General features: G+C 47.5%; 1 protein-coding gene across 1 annotated transcript in view; it reads right to left on the reverse strand.

Annotated features, from left to right (window-relative positions):
• Ccnjl (cyclin J like) overlaps positions 1-23,072 on the reverse strand; it is a 58,563-nt gene that overhangs the window by 23,608 nt on the left and 11,883 nt on the right. Inside the window, exon 3 of the mRNA XM_021177708.3 lies at positions 5,636-5,849. Coding sequence (XP_021033367.1) covers positions 5,636-5,849 — 214 coding nt within the window. The remainder of the gene's footprint in view (positions 1-5,635; positions 5,850-23,072) is intronic.

The raw sequence follows: 23,072 nt of genomic DNA on the forward strand, positions 1-23,072 counted from the left end.
CTGAGTGTTCACAGCAGCCTCAGAAAAGTGAAAGCCACCAAGGGTCTGTGGGCAGAGGACTGGATGATCATCGACTGCATCATTCACAGTGGACATGAACTGAATCAGCAGAAGATCTGATACGAGCTATAGCACGATACACGGAAAACGCTGCTCCCGCACTGTGCGGTCCTCCCAGAGTGCACAGGCCACAGAGCCAGAAGCCAGGATAGCGGTGGTCAAGGCTGCGGAGTTAAGGGAAGTGCCTGGCTATAAGAACAAGCGCTCCATCACTGAGCTACACTCTCAGCCCCCTCTTTTACTTTTTTTTTTTTTTTTTTTGAGACAGTGTTTCACTAAATTACTCACTTATAGCCCAGGCTAGCCTTCAATTCACTTGTTTGTAGCACAGGCTAACCTTGAGTCTGCCTAAACCTCTGGAATACTTAGGATTAGAGGCCTGAGCTGCCATCATCACAAGGGATTAAAAAAAAAAAAGTGTTCTAGACATAGACAGAGTGAGACCGGCACACTAGCTGGAAAGGATGCATTAAGTCCCACTGAACTGTACGCTTTAAAGTGGCTAAACTGGTGACACATTACGATTTCAATCTTAAGTATAACACAAATATAAAACAAGAACAAAACTACAAACCCCCCCACAAAGCTGTGTGACTTCATGGAAAGTTACACAGCCTCTCTGAGCCTAAAAACCATAGGCATATGAAACATGCCCTCCCACGCCGGTTGGGTAGACTCTGAGGTGGGGCTGTGGGAAGAGACCAGGGCAGAATAAAACAGAGGTGCATGGAATAATTATCAGGATGCGATAACGCAGTTCACCAGAGGTTTGGAAGTTTCCATGTTGACAAGAAATCCTTTTAATTAAGAGGGAACACCAAAAAGACAGTTGGGGGATGGAGGACAGGTAAGATGAAAGGTAAGAAGGAGGCTGGCTCTATAGTACATTCGCTGTTTTGTTTTTATTATTGGCACAGGGTCTCAATGTGCAGCCCTGGCTGGCTTAGAACTCACTATGGAGATCAAACTGGACTTGAACTCACAGAGAAATGCTTGCCTCTGCCTCCACAATCTCAGGGCTTAGATTAAAGATTTGTGATACCACGATGTTTATTGGGGGGTGCGGGGGGGGGGGGCCGGACTGCACATGCTAGGCAAGTTCTCCACTGCCAAACTCTAACCCCAGCCCTGTATGATGCTTGTGAGTCTATACTGTGTTGAGGTAGGAGGTACAATTAACTCAGTCATAGAGAATAATGGGGCTGCTTTGCCATATGTTGGCTGTGTGATGACATAAGATTCTTGCTGTTCTGCCTCATCCTGCAAGCCTAGGCCCTTGCTCATTTTATGAGAACAGAGGGACCTTAGGTGGGAGAGAACTCCCATCTATGCAAATTCCGTATCGGCAAACAGCTTCATAAGAACTCAGAATTTGGAGTTGGGAAGACGACTCAGCCAGTAAAGAGCTCCAAGGTTGGATCCCCCTCATCCTTGCACAAAGCTGCATGTAGCTGCATGTACTTGTAATCCAAGAGGTGGTGAGGTTGGGGCAGGGGGCAGGGGTACTATTGGGGCTTGAGCCAGTCTACCCAAATTGGCAAGCTCCTGGTTTGGTGAGAGACCCCTATCTCAAAAACATAAACTAGAAAGCAACTGAAGAAGACACCTGAGGTGGATCTCTGGCCTCCAGAGGAGGTGTATACACGTGCACATGCAGACAAACACATAAAACCCTGAGAACTTGGAGCTGGAAAGATCGCTCAGCGAGTAAGACCACATTTGCTCTTGCCAAGGACTCCAGTTCGATTCTCAATTAGGCAGCTCCCAATCCTGTAACTCCAGCTCCCAGGAGATCAAATCCTCTGGACACACAGACAGACACTCACACACTAAAAATAAATAAATAAAAAAAAAGCAAAACTCTTCAAACTCACAGGTGGGGACATGGATGCCAGGTGTCTTATCTCAGAGTAATTTGGGACTGAATCAGCAGAACTTCAAGCTTCCCTAGGCAAGTTGTGTCCTTCCGTCCCCGTCCGCGTGTTGTCCCCCCTCCCCCCCTCCCCCCCTCCCCCCCTTCCCCCCCCCCCCCCCCCCGTGGCTGACAGTGAGCTTAGGAGAGAAGGGAGGAAGGAAGGATAAACGGATTCCAGGCTGTCACAGGGACTTTTCTCTCCTGGAGCGTGAGGCAGGTGTTCTGAGACTCCATTCTTGTCTCTCCAGGCTGGCTGAGCCCATCAACATGTGGGTGGGGGCGTCTGCCTCTCCATCTGGAAGGTCCTCTTCCTCTACCATGGCGACAGCAGTACAATGGAGTCTCCACTGTGAGCCCTGCATCCTGGCTCCCCAGACAGACGCTCTGGGAGAACTCCATGGCCCCAAGGAAATATAAGTCCCCTGCCCCCAGCAGGCCTTGATGCAGCCCACAGATCACAGAAGCAGCAGGCCAAAGGCCATGCTGTGCCTGAAATGTGATGCCTGCTCTGCCCTTCTTTGATGGAGACGTCTCACAGGTCCCTGCCTCTCTCCCTGAGATGATAAGATGCTACAAAAGGCTGAGCTCTGAGCAAAATTAGCTCCCACTGATAACTTGCAAATTCTAGCTGGCCTGGGTTAGACAGAGTACAATAGGGTGGAGGTCCTAGGGGAAAATAAGACGGAGTTTGGGAAACTAGAAAGCCACTCTCTTGCCAGGCACTGTGGCAGATGCCTGTAATCTCAACACTGTGGGGGGATCACAAAGTTTGAGGGCAGTCTGATCTATACAGTGACTTCCAGACTCACTGGGGCTACATAGCAAGATCCTATCTCAAAAATTAACCAACCAAACAACAAATTATCTATCCAACCAACCAATGAACCAACTAAATAAACTCTAAAACAGTCGTGTGTGTGTGTGTGTGTGTGTGTGTGTGATGACTATCACCGAGTGATGCTGACCATGGTGCTTAGAGTGATATGCCAGCATGAGAAAAAAAAAACACAGTAGAAAGAGGGTGCCACCCCCTTATAGCATCAGCTAATAAATATTCAACAACACAGGGTAGTAGCACAGCATGAAAGAGAATGTAAACTCTGACTGCAAGTTAAGTGTAAAGTATTAATATTAGATACCCTTCTGTGCTACCCCTTAGTGCAGAGAAGTGCAATGCTCCTGATGTCGTGGGCTCAAACTAGACAGCTGCCATTAAGGGGCAGCACAGAGGGATGGAACCCCAGTTCCGAGGGATCCCGAAGCTTCATTCATTTTGCTAATTCCACAAATGCTCTTACGAGGGTTTACCACACGCCAGGCTCTTTCCCTCTCTACAACTCTGTGTGTGTGGTGTGCATGAGTGTTCACGTGAGTATGTGTATGTGTTTGGTGCAGTTATGTAAGAAGGCTGGAGGTTGATAGTAGACATCTTCCCAGATTGTTCTCCACGTTATAGACCAAGGCAGAATCTCTCACGTAAACCCACGGCTAGTCTAACTAGTCAGTTTGCCCTGCAGATTCCCTGTCTCAGCCTCCAGAGTGCCAGGATTATCAGTGGTTTGCCACATTAGCCTGGCATTTATGTGCATGTTGGAGATTCAAACTCCCAGCCAGCACTTTACCCACTGGGACATCTCTCCATTCCTAGTGGGTGTCAACTTTAAGTACATGATCCTGTGTGTCTATATATTTGTAACCACAGTTGTGCAGAAAGATGGGGGAGGTTTCCAACAGGGGACCGGCAGCCTAAGTTTACAAAAGCAGCAAGAAACAATGAAGGCAGAGGGTGTACCATATGCAATGGTCTGTGATAGGATAGAGCTTTACCGGTGTGGCTGCTATTCGGGGAGCCGTGTGTAGAAAGACATGAATCCAGAGGGTTAAGAGCTTGATGGTTGGATCTTATACTGAGGCTCTTGGTCCACCACAGAGCGGTTTTAAGTGGCAAGGTGACATAGTAAATGTGTGGTCAGGAGCCCATCCAAGCTACAGTACACTGATACAGTAAGTGTCACCCAGAAGGACAGGTGTTGGTCCACGTTCCACCCCACTGCTGGGGTGCTGGGCACAGCCACTGAGGAGGCAAAACCCGAGGAACTTAACCAAGCTTATCCCAAGCCGCTGCCATCATGTGCTGGGCTTCAGGGAAATGCTAAGATTCCCTGAGGGGGTTGGAGAACTCAGTCAAGGTGTGGGTAGGTCGGAGTTGGAGTTCCCTGACTTTCAGGCCTCTGGTTGCGGCTGGAGAACTGCACAGAGAAGTTAGAACGAAGTGTTGGGGGTCCATAGGCCCTTGACAAGGCCAGGACAGGGCACTCCCAAACTCCTGGATATTCAGGTGCCACTGAGTCTTGAGGAGTTGAAAGTAGAGTCAGGGTCCCTCAGACTGAGGAGGCAACTATCCCGGGGCTGAGGGGAATGGGAATTCCAGTTTAGGTCATTGGTGATTGTCCTTAGCTTGGTGTCAGTTGTCTGGAAGTGCAGAGAGGCCTTCTATGGGAGACTTGCTGTGGCTCTGTAGGTGAAGGCCTTCTCCGTGCTCCCTATGGTGGACTCGATGGAAGAGACAGTCCAAATTTATCTGTACCATTTATTGTCTGTCCATTGTGGAAAATGGATGTGTTCCCAGTCCTCAGGGTGGACCAGAGATTAAATACCTTTTGCAGGGAGGAATGTCCAGGAAGGGGAGCTTATTGGTTAAATCCTCATGGCCTCTAGGTACCACATTAGCATGGAGAACTCTGTTTTGGGCTACATGTGGGTCGTGTGGACATGTGTTCCAGGCCAGGAATTTGGCAGGGAGCAGGGAGCTGCCTATCATCTATCTCAAGTGGATGCCGTGGTCTCGGGGACTCAGACCCGCTCTACCTCACCAAGTTTCCTGGCATGGTCCACTGTCCCACAGACAGGTGGCCAGAGATCAGCTGCTCTCATTGAGGCCACTTTGGAAAGTGTAGACCCCATAAGGAGTGTGCTCACGCCTGGGTACTATACCATGGATTCAGCTTAGGCCCACCTAAAGCTGTTCCATCTCTAGACACTTAAAAACAGTGAATGCAGGCTGGAGAGATGGCTCAGCGGTTAAGAGCACTGACTGTTCTTCCAGAGGTCCAGAGTTCAATTCCCAGCAACCACATGACGGCTCACAACCATCTGTAATGGGGATCCAATGCCTTCTTCTGGTATGTCTGAAGACAGTGATAGTGTACTCATATACATAAATAAATAAATCCTTTAAAAAATTTAAAAAATGTTTTAAAAAAACAAAAACAAAAGAACAACAGTGAATGCTAGGGCCTATTCAGAGAGCCCTCATGGAAGGAAGCAGGAAATACAAGGTCAAGGGCACAAGCCAGGCATCAGGAAGCTACAGTCTCAAATACTGTCTGTTAGATACTAGCTGGGCTACACAAAGCAACTTCCTAAGTTTCTCTGAGCCTTGATAACATGGGACACCAAGACTGTCACTGTGTAGATTCACTAATATCAAGCTGTGAATATCCTTAGTAGTTTCTATGGTATAGTATAGGTACAAGAAATAATGGCAGTTATTGAGACAACTCACACCCAGCCAGGGATGAACACAGAGGCCTCGGAAAGCTCCCGGAAATAAGTAACAGCTCAGCAGCAGCTCAGCTGACTGCCGAAGTTTCTACTTACTTGCCAGCAGGAGGCAGGAGACAGCCACAGTATACAGCTGCTTGGAGGTGGTGATGTTGTACTGGTCCATGAAGTGGTCCAGAAGGTAGATGGCCAGGTGCCGGGCCGAGGGGCAGAGATGGCAGTGTCTGCTCAGCAGGGTCAGAATGTCTACAAAGAATCGACGGCTCTTCAGGAGCGGGGAGTGGGCACGGAAGGTGGGCAGCTTCAGTTCCTGAAGGACGGTGAACAGAGAAGGGTCAAGGACACAGAGCCCCGGGGCCTGCCTGCCTGTGGACCGGCGGGGTGGGCCACGATTCCCTGTACACCCTCGCTTATTTGTTTGAAATCTCTAATGCTGATGCTTCTGTTCTAGAAACTCTGAACCAGTTCCCATCCACCCTCCCTAAGCATAGGCCCATTAGGACTAACATCACGTGGATGGAGGAAGCTGGGCATTTCCCCCAGAAAGGCACCATGGAGATACCCAAGGTAAGGAGAGAATGGTGGCCCAGAGGCAGAGACCCACACCCAAACTCTGTTTTTTTTTTTAAAGATTTATTTATTTATTATATGTAAGTACACTGTAGCTGTCTTCAGACACTCCAGAAGACAAAGTCAGATCTCGTTACAGACGGTTGTGAGCCACCATGTGGTTGCTGGGATTTGAACTCCGGACCTTCGGAAGAGCAGTCGGGTGCTCTCACCCACTGAGCCATCTCACCAGCCCCCCAAACTCTGGTTTTATTGCACAGCCGAGTCACTTTTGTTCTTTTGCTTCTTCTTTGGTAGCTGAGGTTTAATGAGAATACATGCCAAATGTCTAGCACACAGGAACTTCTCAGGGTTCTCTGCAAATTCCCTCCGTGATTAGGATTGTGAGTGATCATTGCCTCCACTTTGGGGAAAACAAAACAAAACTAAACTAAACAATACTAGAATGTGTTGTTGGACATGACTGTAATTCCGGAACCCAGGAGGCAGAGGAAGGAGGATGGTAGAAAGTTTGAGGTCAGCGTGTTCTGCACTGTGAGTTCTAGACAGCCAAGGCCACATAGCAAGGACATGCCTCAGTAAACAAACAAACAGATTTGAAAAGACTAATCCACGGAACCAGCAAGTCCTGCCCACCGCGATCACTACTGGTTGACAGTCTGGTTCTGTCTATCCCTTCACACATGGCTCCCCATTCCAGGGTCTGAACACCATGGTTCTCCTCTCTCTGATAAGGTAACTTCTATTTTGTCATTTCTACTCTGCCATGTTTTCTGAACGTATCCGCTGAACAAGAAAAACAAAAGAGAGAAATATCAAACTAAGAATGTACTTAGCTAGTACCTACTTTGTGACCGGGGCTGGTCTTGAAGTCATATAAAGCCTGCTATCACCCCTTCCTAGCTTCTGGGATTTCAGATGTAAGCCATCAAATCTTTATTTTTTTCTTTCTTGAGAATCATTTTTATTTTATGTGTATGAGTATTGGCCTACATATATGTATGCATGAATGCATGCATGCACGTCTGTCTGTCTGTCTCTATGTATGTAGTGTGTGTGTGTATGCACAAATGTCTTCATACCTTCCTGATGCTTTAGGAGGCTCTGGGTCCTGTGGCAAGAGCAGAAAGTGCTCTTAACTACCAATCTCTCTACTTATTCTCTCTTTCCACTTTCTCTTCCTCCTACTCTTTAAAAGAAAGTAGTAGCCGGGCTGTGGTGGCGCACTCCTTTAATTCCAGCACTTGGGAGGCAAAGGCAGGTGGATTTCTGAGTTTGAGGCCAGCCTGATCTACAGAGTGAGTTCCAGGATAGCCAGGACTACACAGCCTGGGCTACATATATACTACTTTCTTTCTTTTTTTTTTCTTTTTCTTTTGGTTTTTCAAGATAGGGTTTCTCTGTATATCCCTGGCCTTCCTTTGCCTCTGAGTGCTGGGATTCAAGGTGTGCCTCACCACTGCTCAGCAATATTTGCCTTTTATGGAAGGAATGCTAGATAACAATTTGTTTAGGAAGTATCTCAGCGCTCTCAGCTTTAGTGCTATTTTCCTTGTAGAAACTTCTGAGTCAGGAGAGCAAAGTGGAGGAATAAGTGGACAGTCAGGCTGGAGCCAGGACAAGATGGGGCAGAGGTCAGGATGCACGCTGGCCTGTATGCCCCTGCAGGCTGCAGATACAGAGCTAAGGAATGCTGGAGGCTGGAGGCTGGCACATGATGCTGGACTGTCAATCATGTGTCTCACTGGCTCTGGAATGTCACCGCCATCTGATTACTGAAATCGCCTCCAAGACTGCAGTGTTCATCCTTGGTCCTCTGGTCTGGACCTGCAGCATGCTGGACTAGTTGAATTCTTACACTTGGCTGAATGTAGCATATCTGTCTGTCTGTCTGTCTGTCTCTCTCACACACACATACACCTTAGTGACATTCTGTCAAATTGGGAAACAGAAAAGAACAAAACTAAAGGAAAACGGAGGGAAGTTGGCAGACAAGAAATGACAAGCACTTACTAATGACATCAAGCGAATCAGCGTCACCATTCTGTGCTCGTCCACCCTTCAAATGGTGTTGTGGACTGAACACAGCCCCATGCACAGGCTAGGCCAGTGCCCTGCTACGCTGCCCAGCAGGGTGTCCCTCTAACCCTCTACTCAACCAGCTGCAGACCAGGGCTAGAAAGTGGTGTCTGCTCATTCATTCACTAGAGACGCGAACTCATTCACTTTACTGTGTATCACGCAGTACACACTTCACTTCTCACGTATTTATTTCACTCAGTACTCATGCACAAGGCTCTGGGTACATGGCTTCAGTAAGGCAAACTCAGACATAAGTCTAAAATGCGAAACTGTGAAATTCTCAAAGGAAAACAGAAATAAGTACACTTTAGACAAAGCAATGGTTTCTTTTCCTTTTCCTTTTGTTTTGTTTTTGTTTTTGTTTTTTTTTTTTTCAAGGCAGGATTTTTCTGTGTAGCCCTTGCTGTCCTGGAACTCGCTCTATATAGATCAGGCTAGTCTCGAACTCACAGCTCCTCCTGCCTCTACCTCCCAAGTGCTGGGATTAAAGGCGTGCGCCACCATTGTGGAGCTTAAAGCAATGGTTTCTCGCTTTCTCTCTTTCTTTTTTAATTAATTTTAAAAGTTTATATGCATTTTTGTTTTGCCTGCATGTATGTCTGTGTGAAGGTGTCAGATTTTTGGTGTTATAGACAGTTGTAAGGTGCTGTATGAGTGCTGGGATTTGAACCTAGGTCCTCTGGAAGAACAGTCAGTGCTCTTAACTGCAGAGCCACCTCTCCAGCTTCCAAAGCAATGGTTTTTAAAAATATGATTCTAAGAGCAGAAGCACAGAAAAGAAGTATAAGCTACATTGTAAGATTAGACTTTGATGCTGGAGAGAGGACTCCGAGACTAAGGACTTGCTACTCTTCCTGAGAGCCTGAGGGTGATCCACCGCCACCTCTGTAAAGGCAGCTCCAGTTCTAGGGGATTGGATACCTCTCTCTGGTCTCTGAAGGGGCCTGCACACGTACGTATGTATGCATACATAGAAAATAAAAGTAAAGCTTAAGAAATAAAATAAATAAAAAAATGGGCAAAGGATAGAAAAAGTGTTTCTCTAAAGAAGATTAAAAAAATGACTAGTAAGCAAAGGAAAAGATATGAACATTGTTAGTCCCTAGGGAAATATAAATCAAATCACAGATAACATTTCATGTTCCCTGGGATGGATATTTTCTTTAAATATTAAAAAAAAAAACCCCAAAACCCTAAAAACCAAAAAAAAAAAAAACCCAAACAAAAACAACAACAACAACAAAGCAAAAAACCAAAACCAAAACAAAACCCCAACAAGTTTAAAACAAACAAGTGTTGGCAAATCGGAACCCTTGAATATAGGTTGTAGGAGAGCCAGAGAGGGCATCTTCTTGGGAAGCAGCCTGGCAAATCCTATTTACACTCTGTCAGCTCATGAGCCAACAATTCAGTCCCTGGTACAGTCCAAAGAGAGAAGACAAAACGGCTGTGCTACAGAGTTGCAGATTCCCGACAGTCCATCTTCCCTAAAGGGAGGGAGGCTGGCTTGGCTGAAACTTTGGTTCTGATCTCCTGACCATTTCTTCTCTTCTGGCTTGTCCTCAGAGGTCAAAAGGTCAGGATCAGCTAGCTATCTCTGCAACCCTAGAGCTCTGCTCACGGAAGACGCACAGAGCCTGGATAAATTCCTTCCTATCTCTTAGGCTCACTCATGAAGAAACCGAGTTTGAAAAAGTCCTTTAATCCCAAGGCTTTACGGAATTAGCCAGGGAGCTGAAGACAGAAGACTTTCAAAATAATGGGTTTCATTCTGACATTTTCGTATGTTATTTTCGTAGCATTGTACATTGTTCTGTGTGTGTGTGTGTATGTGTGTGTGTGTGTGTGTGTTTCTGACTCATTTAGTTTAACCAGAGCCATCTGTGTGAGCACTAGATTGGACCTATACATTACATCCTGGTGTGGTCACCCGTGAGTACAGAATGGAGCAAATTGACTATTGGTAGCTGTTGCCCGTAAGTGTTCTAAGCACACACCATTTTGGGGCACTTGGCTATGTCCTCTTGCAAAAGGATTATCCCAGCTGGGCTTGTTGCCTGTTTATACAAATTCAGGGTCACAAAGCCGTCACCTGAATATCCAGCCATTCTCTGCCATCTGTTTCAATGCGGTCTTTATTACACATGGCTTCTGGGAGGGGATAGACTATATAGGATTGGGTAGCCTCGGGGAGGGAGGCTCTATCTACCAAGCCATCAGAAGCCATCATCTCTGCTGAGTCAAGGCTTTCTTTCCAGGTGTGGTTTCTTCAGGGGAGGAGCACTCACACCCTCGTTCATACTCTGTAAGGAAGCCACGAAAGCTCACTGGTTCATCTAGGGTGAACTGTGGCCGAGTAATGAGTCGTAGCTGAGACCTCAGGAGAAGGGAGAGACTAACTTCTCCTGGAAAGGGATTTTAGCCAACAGTAGCAAATTCTGGAGAGAGGATCGAGGCTCCCTGAGCCCCTCCCCCATCCATGTCTGACTGCTGACAGGCCCATTCTTGTGCAGACCCAGTGCAAGTGTGAGTTCGGTAATTCCCACGGCTCTGTGTGACCCAGTAAATGGATTGTTTGTCCTTTTTTTCTCTAAGACAAGGTCTCCTGCAGCCTAAGATGGCTTCTAATTCACTGTGCAGCCGAGGATGGCCTTAAACTTCTGATCCCACCATGACCTCCTCTCAGGTGCAGGAATTACATGGGCGGGAGTTACTGTGGTTGGCTGATTCATTTGTTTATTTATTTATTTATTTATTTATTGACTCAGTCTCTTACAATGTCATCCAAGCTGGCCTCAAACTTGCTAAATTGGCCCAGGCTGACTTCAAATTCCCTCCATAGTCCAGTAGCTTCTGGGATTATAAGCGTGAGTCACCATGAGGAGATCAACATTTTATTTTTGAAGTCATGAAGATATTTTATTCTCAGCTTAAATAAAGAAAAGGGATGCCTACGTTGCCATCTTTTTGCCTACATTGTTTAGTGAATTTGTGTGGCCACTCCAAGAGTCCAAACTCCTTTAGTGTGGGTTTCGAATGCCAGCACCCCAGTATGAATAAGAAAGCAGGATGCTTAATAACTCACTGTGAAGAGCAGAGGGAGAAAAGTGTATTCCAGGCACAGCTCTGGGCCTGGAAGAGGTCGGGGGACATCAGAAAGGAAACAAAGACAAGTTTTTCTTTGGCTTAGTCTGGCCTTGAATGTTAGCTCCTCCTGTCTCCGCTTCCTGAGTCCTGGAATCACTAATGTGAGCCTTGGTCAACTACAGTGCCAAGCCTTGAATGAAGGGTAAGAATTTGCCTGGGAAGATGGAGAAATAGAAGGTTGCTTACTAGTACCTGACAAGCATAGATAGGTAACATCTAATATGGTTAAAAAAGATCCAGGCAGCCTATTAATCCAAACACTCAGGAGGCAGAGGCAGAGGCAGAGACAGAGGCAGAAGCAGAGGTAGGGGCAGTTGGATCTCTGTGAGATTGAGGGCAGCCTAGTTCTAGGATGGCCAGGGCTATGAAGAGAAATCCTAACAAGGCTGGCTCTGACTATGCCGCCTCCCTTTGGATCCCTTTCCCCAAGTCCTGCCTTGTCTGGCCTCAGTGGGAGAGGATGCATCTAGTCTTCCTGCGACTTGTTGTGCCAGGGTGGGTTGGTATCTATGAGGAATGGGGTTTCCCTTCTCAGAGGAGAAGGGAAAAGGAAATGGGGAGGGGATATGAGTGTGGAACTGGGAGAAGAGGAGGAAGTGGGGACTGCAGTCAGCATGTAAAGTGAGCAAATAAATAAATTAGGAAGAAAAATAGTCAGGCAGGCTGCATTTAGGTAAAGCGGACTGAGAAGGTGGGTAGGGTACCAGCTTTGTAGGATCTAAGAAATCTGTCTTGTTCTGAGAAAATGAGGAGCCATAGAAAGGTTTAGAGTAGGGTTTCTACCTGCCTGAGAAGCCTTCCCTAAGATCTCTGCACCAGCCCAGACCTGGGCTCAAGCCAGACAGGCAGGAGCAGAGGTTGCCCTGGCCTTGTAGCCTCCTGAGCATCCCTCCCAGCCTTCAGCAGCTGCCTGGGTATTTCCTCTAAGGACGGAGTTCTAAATTCAGCCCACGCAGTCTGTCAGGCTGCAGCTGCCGTATTAGCCTTTGCCAAATGACCTTTGCCCTGACCATGCTACCCTGGTCAGGGCATCGCAACCACAAGGCACAAGTTCGATAGGCGAGGCCCCGGCTTCCCTCCCTCACAACTCAAGGCAGCCAAGCTCAGCACCTTCCAGTTCCCTCCCTCTTGCCAAGTAAGAAAAAAAAAAAAAGACTCCCAGAGTGAGCAAGCGAGCGAGTGCCCTGTGTGTCCTCTCACAGGAAGGCTCTTTTACTCAGAGCAGCTTCTGGAAAGGGAAGCACAGAGAAAGATGCAGGAAAAAGTAACAGGTGACAGAGCATGCCAAGGAGCAGGCGAGGGGAAAGCTTCTTAGCAAAGACTAGGCACAGGCCGACAAGATCCTGACAGCCACAACTGTCCCTGGGTTGTTTTCCCTGCTTCATCTTGATCCTTGCATACTCCTGGGGAGGCTCTCCAGACTTCTATTGTACCAAGTGGGGTTCTCATTTCTTTCGCCCCTCCCATTCTGCTTATTCCTTTTCCTTGTCCCCCACCCTCTTTTGGAGAAGTGAATTTATGTAGCTCATCTTGGGCCCCCACTCAAGATGTGGTTAGAGGTGACCTCGAACTCCTGATCTTCCCCCTTCTACCTTCCAAGTGCTGGGATCACAAGTGTGTGCAACCACACACGTATGTGACGCTAGGGATCCTGTATGCTAGGCAAGCACATGACCCACTGACCTACATTCCCGGTGTTTTGTTCATCATGGCTGAAATTCTGCTTACTTATGTGTCTTCCCACTGAAAGACAGACTCCAGAGAGCCAAGGCCAGATGCTACATATACAGTTTGCCCCACGCCCAATTTAATGGCGGACACGCAAGCAGGTGCTGGAAAATGTATGTTGAGCAAAAAAGAACGGCCGTCTTTCTTTTGTTTTCAAAAACTCCCTGATGTGTGGTAGCAGCTCCAACGAAGCTGTGAAGTCAGCTTTGGCTGGGAAATTCAGTCCTACTATTTACTCACCTTGGGTAGGGATTTCTGACTTTTAGTGACCTTGTCTGAGAAATACGGGCCATGCTGCTGTAAATGTAACGTATTTGGCGCACACCAGTCATCCAAGTGAGAATGGAGAATGGCCCTTTCCTGGAACTGAGTAATCAAACTCCAGATAAGCAGGGGTTTATCTGAGGCCCAGAGCTTAGTGGAAGGCTAGAGTGCTTTCAAAGTAAAGGAAACTTACTTTGCGGAACATGGAACAAACTTTTCTACCTTGGGGTGTGTGGACAGCTGGGACCAAGGAGGCCTCTGGTGAAAAGGACAACTGTCTATTACCCTGCTCTGCAGGGTCCCCAAACCAAATAGAATTAGTCACGCTGAGCCTGGGCTTCTTTTTATGCCCCCACCCCAGAAAAGGGTGCTACTTTGTCATAGGAACAGCAGTCCAGGGCTTGCAGCTTGCTTGCCCTGTTTAACTTTGGAAGTCCAGCTGATTACGTGGCTAACCCAATTAGTGGGGGGAGAGGCGCTCATTACGGGGCTTTGCCCTAAGGGTCCACATTCTTCATTCCCCAAGCACTCTTGACCTAAGCCTTCCAGGGCCGCAGCAGCTTGAGTACAGGAAGCAGGCCTCCCTGGCGAGTGGCCTGGATTTCAGGGACAAAGGAGCAGCCTGCCCAGGGCAGCTTGCCTTGCAAAGCTCTCTCAAGATCAGACAGGCGCTTGGCAGGCATCAACCACCAGCTTGGCAGGGTGGGCTGCAGGAAGGCTGCCAGGCAGGGTGACCTTCCTCTCAGCACCAAGGTTGCAGGAGGGAGGAGACAACAGGGACAGATTGGAAGGGGCTTCCTGACGATCCCAACTCCCCAGATGTTGGCTCCTTATCACCTGAGCCAGGCAGGAGTGCCTTCTGTCCCAGGTGCATGTAGGGATGGGCAGATGGAGTCCAGGGACAGATGGCCATGGTCATCAGAATGCAAGGAGATGCACCTAATAAAAGCCTGCTCTTGTTATCAGGGCAGTTTTCTGCTTGTTTGTTTTTTTGTTGTTTGTTTGTTTTTTTTTTAATATTTACCGTTGACTAAAAAAATATTTTTTTCTATGACACATCAAAATGCTCACAGTGCTTATCTGGGCAGGGGCTGAAGTAGGCCAATATTTTGCATGGGTTTTGCCTTTAAACTTTTCAACATTGAATTAAAAAAATCAAAATATAATTTTATAATTCAATTACTAGCTTTCAAGCTCAAAGAAAAGAAAAGGTATGGAGGGAACCAGGTCTCTCCTTTATTGAAGCCAAACTCAAAGGTTCTCTCCCCTGCCCCTTTAATCAGCTCTTTATTTGTGAAGCTGCCCTGCTCAGTGAGCAACCCACTGCACCCTTCTACAGTGTGCACAGCAGCCAGTTTCTTAGTTAAGTTTTATGTTCAAGGATGAAATTTAAGATGTATTTGTTCTATGTGTATGCCGGTGTTTGCCTCTATGAGTTTATGTGCACCATTTCTGTGCAGTGCCCTTGGAAACCAGAAGAGGGCGTAAAATGCCCTGGAACTGGAGTAACGGGCAGCTGAAGGCCACCCAATGTGAATGCTGGGCACTGAACCTGGGTCCTCTTCAAGCTCACCCAGTATTCTTAAGCACTGAGTCACCTCTCCAGCTTTTCACTGGAATACCCAAATGATGCTTGGTTTCTGATTCAGAGAAATTCACAGCAAAACACAGTGAATCCCCTAAGTTTTCTTCTAGCAACTCTCGGGACAGAGGATCGCACAACAGCTTCCCGTTCATGAGGGCTCCTCGAACATTTGCAATGGCTGCATAGCATTTCATGGCGATGTTGTGCGGTAAGCCCTGATTTTAGAAAGTCTGGACTGCTTCTCTTCCTTCAGCCCTTCTCCGTTCTGCCAGTGCTCTTTAGAGAGACCTTCCCCAACCTCTGTCCCATATGATGGCACCTCAGGAGTTTCTCACAACCAGCAGGTATTTCAAACAAAGTGTTAGTCATTGAATTCCCTCCATCTCATGAAATGCAGCCATCCACTGCCCAGCCAGTAAGGGCTAATGAACACCTATTGAACCGGTGAAGGCATGTGTGGCTAAATGAATGGAATGTCTGGGGGGAAATCCTTCCTATGCCTTTGGCCTTTTGTGTTCCCTTTTCCCCTCAGGCTCCCTTAGCTATCCTGCATCCTTCTCTGGGTAACCAATGTAGGGGTGTTACTGTCCAAAGAGGGACACCTCCCTGCTATGACTCGGGAGCAGCAATTCTGAGAAAGGAAGGGGAGATGGTGATGTCAAGTCAGGCTGGATGGCTTTAGAGCCACTGCTCCTGGGGCCAGTGAGAAAGCTAGTTCCGAAGGTAGAAATGCTTGCCACCGTTTCTGATGGTTCTTGTGACCCACATTACAAAAACTTGAGAACCAAGCGCTGTAAAGGTGTTCTCTGACTTTCACATACAATGTACACATCTGCACTCTCACACACAGGTACACACAAGTGCATACACAAAACAAGGGAAAATAGATACAAAAGAAACGACTGTTTCTGCTGCTCCTCGGCTCTGCCTGGGGACTCTCCAGAGGGAGAGAACTAAGGAACAAGTAAGGACATGTGCATCACAACCTGCACAAAGCCCTCACAGAGTCACACTTATTGGCAGTGGGGATGTTTGGCCAGGTCTGCAAAGATCCCGATATCTGCCCCACCCCCTCCGGCACCCTTCCCTTGGTAGAATGTCAAACTCTTTGATGTCTGTGTCGGTCTTAGAAGTGCCGGCAGTGCTGTTGTGAAGGGCCAGACCCAAGTGCAGGTTCACAAGACGGCAGCTCAGAGGCAGCTATCACCATAGTTACTTAGCCACAGAGGTCAAAGATGCCTTGAAACGTTGGCATCCGAAGGTCAGTGCATTGTGACGTGTGCCACAGAGGTCAAAGATGCCTTGAAATGTTGGCATCCAAAGGTCAGTGCATTGTGACGTGTGCATCCAGTCTCTATTGGCTTCCTCTATCGGGGTGGAAGTGACACACCCACTTTTCACCCTCAGTGTCCTGGTCTGCATTACTTTCTTCAGACATTGGCTTAAAAGTCCTTTCCCTGCCCAGCTCTGCCAATCACTGTCTAAGCAGCGTCTGAGCTTTCATCTCTTCATGGCCACTGGCTCACTCTTTCACTCCCGCTGCCCTTCTCTGACAGACTTACCCTTACATCATGAGGGTGGGGATTAGGCTCGCACCATTCAGCTTGTGAGCCCAGTACCCCATACAGAAGTGATGCTCACCAATACCCCAGACAGAAGAGATGCTCACCACTTGCCCAGAGCCCCTGTCTTTGAGCACGTCACACACTAGAAGTATACCAGTGAGCGGCAGGTGACACGTTCATCACAGTGGGGTCTTCACACTCTCGAAGACCACAGGGGAGGTCTGACAAACCCAGTGAATGGAAGTCCAGGGGAAAGAGGAAGCACGGAAGACGGTGAGCCGCAAGAAGGATTGTAAACACGAGCAGAGAGTACCATGTGCATACGCATGAAATGTCATAACGAAGTCCATTATTTTGTTTGTAACTAGACATATTAAGAAGACCATTAAAAAAAAAAAGATAAAGTATCTATCTACCAATCAGACTCTTCAAGGCCATTGGTTCCTAAAGTGCATTCCGTGTGACGTGCTTCCAAAAGAAAAGGGTTCTATGGGCCAGTTTGGGAAACAACACATATCACCCTGCACACTCCGAAAACACACACCAACACAGTTCCCGAAACATTTGTTCAGTGGAGAACATTTATACAATTTTGGGGAACTGTATATTCAATTTATTTTGCCACAGAATACCAACGGTTACAATCTCCTTTGGGGGGAGGGGGGACAGAATACCAGCATTCCAGATAGCCCGGACTGAAACAGCGCTTTAGCAGGTTGATTGAGGAGCTGGGAAGAGGAAAGACCAGAGCATTCCTCAGGGCGGGTCTCTGGCGAAAATCCCTGTCCCAAGGCTTCCTAATCTGATGAGTCCTCTAAACCCAGAGATTTATGAAAAGCTTTCAGAGATTAAGAACTGCAGCTTCCACCTGCCAAACCTGCCTTGCTAAGAATTTCCCTGTGGCCATGGCATTAGCAGTGTGAGAAGGATCTTTGACAAGCTGTAGAAGCTGATATGAGGAAGCCCCAGGCAGCCAAGGGTTGGGTGACTACCAAGGGCACCGGGACTAGGGTCAGGATTGATGCATACCATACTCCATCTCATACAAAACACTTTATATACAATTCTGGTGGCTTCCAGCCCTCTGTAAGCACTGACCTGCTGCCTCCAAGGAAGCCCTGTGCTACTCCTTGCTAGACTAAGGGACATGGCCACCGTAAGGCAAGAAGGGACATGGCCTTCCTTTTTATTCACTGAAATCCATCTCCCTAAGCTTTTACACATCTCTCAGGACTTCATGTATGTTTGGCTTTCTCAGTATGATAAACAATTTTGCATAGCCTTTTGATAAATACAGAGGTCTACCTGACAGCCATACAGTCAGACTTAAAATGCATCATTTGGGAGCCTATATATTTATCACAAAGCAAGAGTTGAGGAAACACCATACGCAGCTAAGGTGACCGAAGTGGGGACTTGCAAACCACAAGAGAATATGCAAGGTGGGAGGTGGGGGCTGGTGGGGAGCTTCCCAAAGGTCTCTGAGTTAGACCTCAGCCTCCTCTCCTGCACTCAGCCTGCGGTTTCAGCCTGAGGAAGCATCCTCAGGGCACTGAACACCTACTACTCAGACACGGTTTCAACATTCTTCAAAACCACAAGTGCCAGTAACATCCCGTGCTGCGGAAGTTGAGCCCAACTTCCTTCCAGATAGGTGGGAAGTCATGCCTGTGACATCTGTCACGGGCCCCTTGGGCTCCTCGGCAAATGGCCGTTCCACAGATGAGTTTGACATAGCTTCTCATTTCTGAGGTCCCTGGCTCTCTAATCAGCATTCAGGTACAGCCAGGACGCCTGACAGTGACCGCACACTACACAGGCCTGTTTACCTTTCACTGGTATGCCATCCCACGCATGTCCCCACAGCCTCCAGACAACCCCATAGATAACATTCAGGGTGTCTTTCATCAACCTCCCCCCAAGGTCTTCAAGTCAGCCAGTTTCCTGATAGGACCGCATCCCTCACACCTCCTGGACTGAGGAGTCTCACCCTCCTACACCCTCTTATCTAGGGTCAGACCCGTGTGACCCAGTTTCACTGATGGCTTTGTAATTGACCTGGTCCTTAGAATTCTCTTCTCTGGGTCCCTCCTCCATCACTTCCTTCTCTTCGTCTTTCCCTCCCTCCCTCCCTTACTCCCTCTTCTCCCCCTCTCATTGCCAGCCCAGCGAGCAGTACCTTCTTCTCTTCCCTCCCTGTTCCCCTTCTCTCTGATGGGGATTGAACTGCACAGGTTAAACAAGTGCTCTATGACCCCAGTCAGCCTTGCTACTTTCTCTTCTGCTTAAGCACGCCACCGAGACTCCCAGCTCCTGTCTCTCATCTTCAGATACCTTTTATGGCTTCTCTTGGGCACCCTCATGATGTCCACCACAGATCAATGGGAAACCAACTTCCAACATTATTTACGAGTTAGGGCTCTGGATCCCTGTCCACTCACTCCCGAGTCTCTCAAATGATGGTCAGTTGACAACAGGCACCAGTCATTACTAAAGACTGGCTTACAAACAGAGGCTCCTCCCTAGACAGGGTCCATCAATGTCTCCTTCAAATCCATGTCTACCTAGAATCCCAGATGTGACTCTACACCGAATCTTCTCAGGTTAAATCAAGTTAAAATGAGGTCATCATGGATTAGGATTCTTCCTTTAAAGGAAAGAAAATAAGGCAAGATCAGTGGATCAGGAGTTAAGAGCACTCATTCCTACAGAAGATCAGGGCTCAGGTCCCAGAACCAGAACATGTACAGCTCACAGTTATCCCTGGGACTCAATGCCATTTTCTGACCTCTAAGGACTCCGGGCATGCAAGTGGTATACAGACATACATACACACATATAAGATAGATCTTAAATCATTCTTAACTGGAAAAAAAAAAGACAGATTCACAGAAAGAAGATGCAAAGAGAGAAAATCTTGTTAAGAGAAAGCAGGAACAGGAGAGATGCAACTGAAAGCCAAGGAGAACCACAGACTACCATCAACCGCCAGAAACTGGGAGAGGCAGGATCGGACCCCCTCTGGGACAGCATGATTACACATTTATACCCCAGAACCAGGAGAATGTTACACATTCCTGCTCTTGTAAATCCCAGAGCTCCTTCTTTGTTACAGCAGCTCTGACAACCACATTCATCTCCCAAACTCCCAACTCAAGGAACCAAGAGTCCAGGAGACAGTCAGAGATCTTCCATGTACTTTGCAAGCCAGCTCAACAAGGGTAAAGGGCTCTACATTCCAATCACAGGGGCTCCTGGTGCTTGGTGCACAGTCAGCTGAGGGGGGAAATGAAAAGTACCACATAAAAGGGCTGCTAGGGATGTTTGAGCAATTATTTCTTTCTCCTCTTTTTCTTCCTTCCTTCCTCAGATAGGGACCTAGGCTGTCTTCCAACTTGCCATGTGTCCAAAGATGACTTTGAACTTCTGATTCTCCTGCTACCACTTCCTGAGAAACAGAATTAAAGGTATGTGCCACCGTGCTGTTTGATGTGATGCTGGGGATGCAGTCCAGGGTTTTGTGCACGCTAAGCAGACACTCAACCAACTGAGCTATGTACATTCTCAGTGTCTCTGAAGCAACTTTGATACCCAGATGAAATGATGTGTACAACGGATTCTTTAGGCAGTGTCCGGCAGGCACCCTGTCTGTTACAGAGCAACTTCCTGTGGTGGGCAGCATGTCCTTCAACATCCATCACTAAACAGTGTTTCCTTTTGGGACTCTCTAAGAACAATGTTTGCTGTGGAAATAATGGACATACCCAGCTACAGAGCTCTTGTATTCCAACTGGAGAGCAACACGCAGATTTTCGCTTCTGTCCACTGCTTCTCTTACTCTCATGCCAAAACCTAACAGCATAACAGCGTACACTCTTCCTGTGCTGGTTCACACACCACTGCCTTGGATGGCCACAACACCCCTAAAAGCAGGGTCCAATACCTGTGACCCTGATAAGCAGGGTCCAATACCTGTGAGCCGGTGTGCCTGCCTCACATTCTTCTTGCAGTTTTTCCATATGCTATGGGGACCAGGTGTGAACTTCTAGGGAGACCAGCACCCCAAAAGTCAACACTCCTGGTCCATCTCCCTATCTTCCTCCAAATCACCAGGCTAGTTCCTGTGGGGCTCATGCTTTGCCTGACTGTCCCATGCTGCCCTGGGCCATGCTAAAGCAACTCCTTCATACCTGTTTCTACGTGCTCCCATCTTTCAAACAACATCCTCTATATTTCAATAGGCAAAGGGGGTGGTGAATGTTGCAGAATCATACTGAACTTTCCAAGTTTTCCAACCCTACTAGCTTTGTGGACTCAGGTAAGTTATTCAATTCTCTTAGCTTAGTACGTCCCATCTGTAAAGACATGGGAGCCCCTAGACGGGGTTGCAAGAGGGATGAGCACCTGAAGGGAAATCCATCTCTTAGCAGTCAGTTGAGCACCCATTAAATGAACTTCTGATTCATCTGATTCATTCTTCTGATTCAACGTCTTAGCATATGGTAAACACCAGTTAAAGGTATGCTGTCATTACAGGCTCTTATAACCACTAGTATACTGCCCTAAGTAGTTTTATATGAATGTCCTCCAGTATGCTAAGGTTCCCAAGGCAGGTTCTGGGATATGGTTTCCCCTGACAGAGCATCAGGATGGCAGATTATATATGGAGCTCATTAAGTGCTGCCGATAAAGAGGTTCCTGAGTGGCCACACTGAGTGCCAATAAAACTAAGATGATCCAAAGAGATCTCTGAAGTCTGCTTCCCACCCCCCCTCCCAGACTCAGAGGCAGCAATGCCTAAGAGTGGATACTTCGATCCTGAGTAGAATCTCCTCCGTGAGAAATGTTACCTCCTGGGTGGTCCCTACCTACAGCAAGGTATCCCCATTGATCAGATCAGACAGGCTTTCCCAGAAACAACTTCACTTAAGTTTTTAAAGTAACCGAAAGAGCTAGACAAAATTTCACAAGGTTATAATCTCTGGAGGCTAAGGCAGGTGGCAAGTTTGAGGTGAGCCTCAGCTATATAGTAACTCTCTACAAATACACAGAACTCTGAGAACTAAACTAACTTCCTTCCTTCCTTTCTTCCTTCCTTCCTTCCTCTCTTTCTTCCTTCCTTCCTTCTTTCTCTCTTTCTTTCTCTCTTTCTTTCTTTCTTTCTTTCTTTCTTTCTTTCTTTCTTTCTTTCTTTCTTTCTTTCTTTCTTTCTCTCTCTCTCTTCTTTCCTTCCTTCCTTCCTTCCTTCCTTCCTTCCTTCCTTCCTTCCTTCCTTCCTTTCTTTCTTTCTTTCTTTCTTTCTTTCTTTCTTTCTTTCTTTCTTTCTTTCTTTCTTTCTTTCTTTCTTTCCCAAGACAAGGTTTCTCTGTGTAGCCCTGGCTGTCCTGGAACTCACTCTGTAGACCAGGCTGGCCTCGAACTCAGAAATCCACCCGCCTCTGCCTCCCAAGTGCGGGATTAAAGGTGTGCGCCACCACTGCCCGGCCTAAACACTTTCATATTCAGGGCGATGGAGCATTGTCTCTGTGTCTGGGCTCAGGAAATATATGCAGAGAAGAGGATAAGAAGGCAGGTGTTAAATGTTCACAGCATTAAGTCTTCGTTTGCAGCTCAGAACCAGAGTTAGCAGGAAAGGAGACTGTAGCGCAAAGCCAGAAGCTGTACAGCTAACACCAGCCTTCTCACCCAGCTCCGTGATGGCCCAGCTGTCATCTCTTCGAGGGCTGCCATCCCCAGTTGCCACTGTCTCTGCATAGACATCAACTTCTTGACTCACTGCAAACACCCATTAAAAGTAAGTCTTAGGTCAAGCCTTTAATCCCAGCACTCAGGAGGCAGAGGCAAATGGATTGCGGTGAGTTAGGTGCCAGACTGAACTATGTAAGAGTTCTAGCCCAGCCAGGGATATACAGGTATGACAACAACAACAACAACAACAACAAAGCTATGTCTTGACTAAGGTAAAACTCCAGGTACAGCAGGTAACAAGGTGTCACAAATATAACCTTCCTACTTCCTACTTCAGAGGCAGCAATGCCTAAGAGTGGATACTTCGATCCTGAGTAGAATCTCCTCCGTGAGAAATGTTACCTCCTGGGTGGTCCCCACCTACAGCAAGGTATCCCCATTGATCAGATCAGACAGACTTTCCCAGAAACAACTTCACTTAAGTTTTTAAAGTAACCGAAAGAGCTAGGGGCCTTGGGCACATGTTTTAGGTCTTGAGGCTGTTTTGCTACAGGTATGATAGAGTTTCTAGCACCTGGGCTACTTCCAGACTGTAGTAACAGGGAAGGCCAGGAAAGCAGCTGTGGGCTGTAATACACAGCCCGTGGTCGCATAAAGCCTCTGTTGTGAGCATGCCCAGACAAGGACCCCTGTGCAACAGCACCTCCTGCTTAGGACAAGGAACCGCAGTCCCTGCCCTCAGGAGTTAACCATACAGAAGGGAGGCAGGGACAGGTAGATCTCTGGGGCTTGCTGGCCATCAGTGTAGGGAATAGATGAGCTCCGAAAAACCTTGTCTCAAAACATAAGGTAAGTTAGGCAGAATGATATACATCTTTAATCCTGACATTCAGGAGACAGAGGC

This window comes from Mus caroli, unplaced genomic scaffold, assembly GCF_978045245.1.
Source record: "Mus caroli unplaced genomic scaffold, Mus_caroli_1 scaffold_13, whole genome shotgun sequence".
In the NCBI taxonomy this organism is placed as follows: domain Eukaryota; kingdom Metazoa; phylum Chordata; class Mammalia; order Rodentia; family Muridae; genus Mus; species Mus caroli.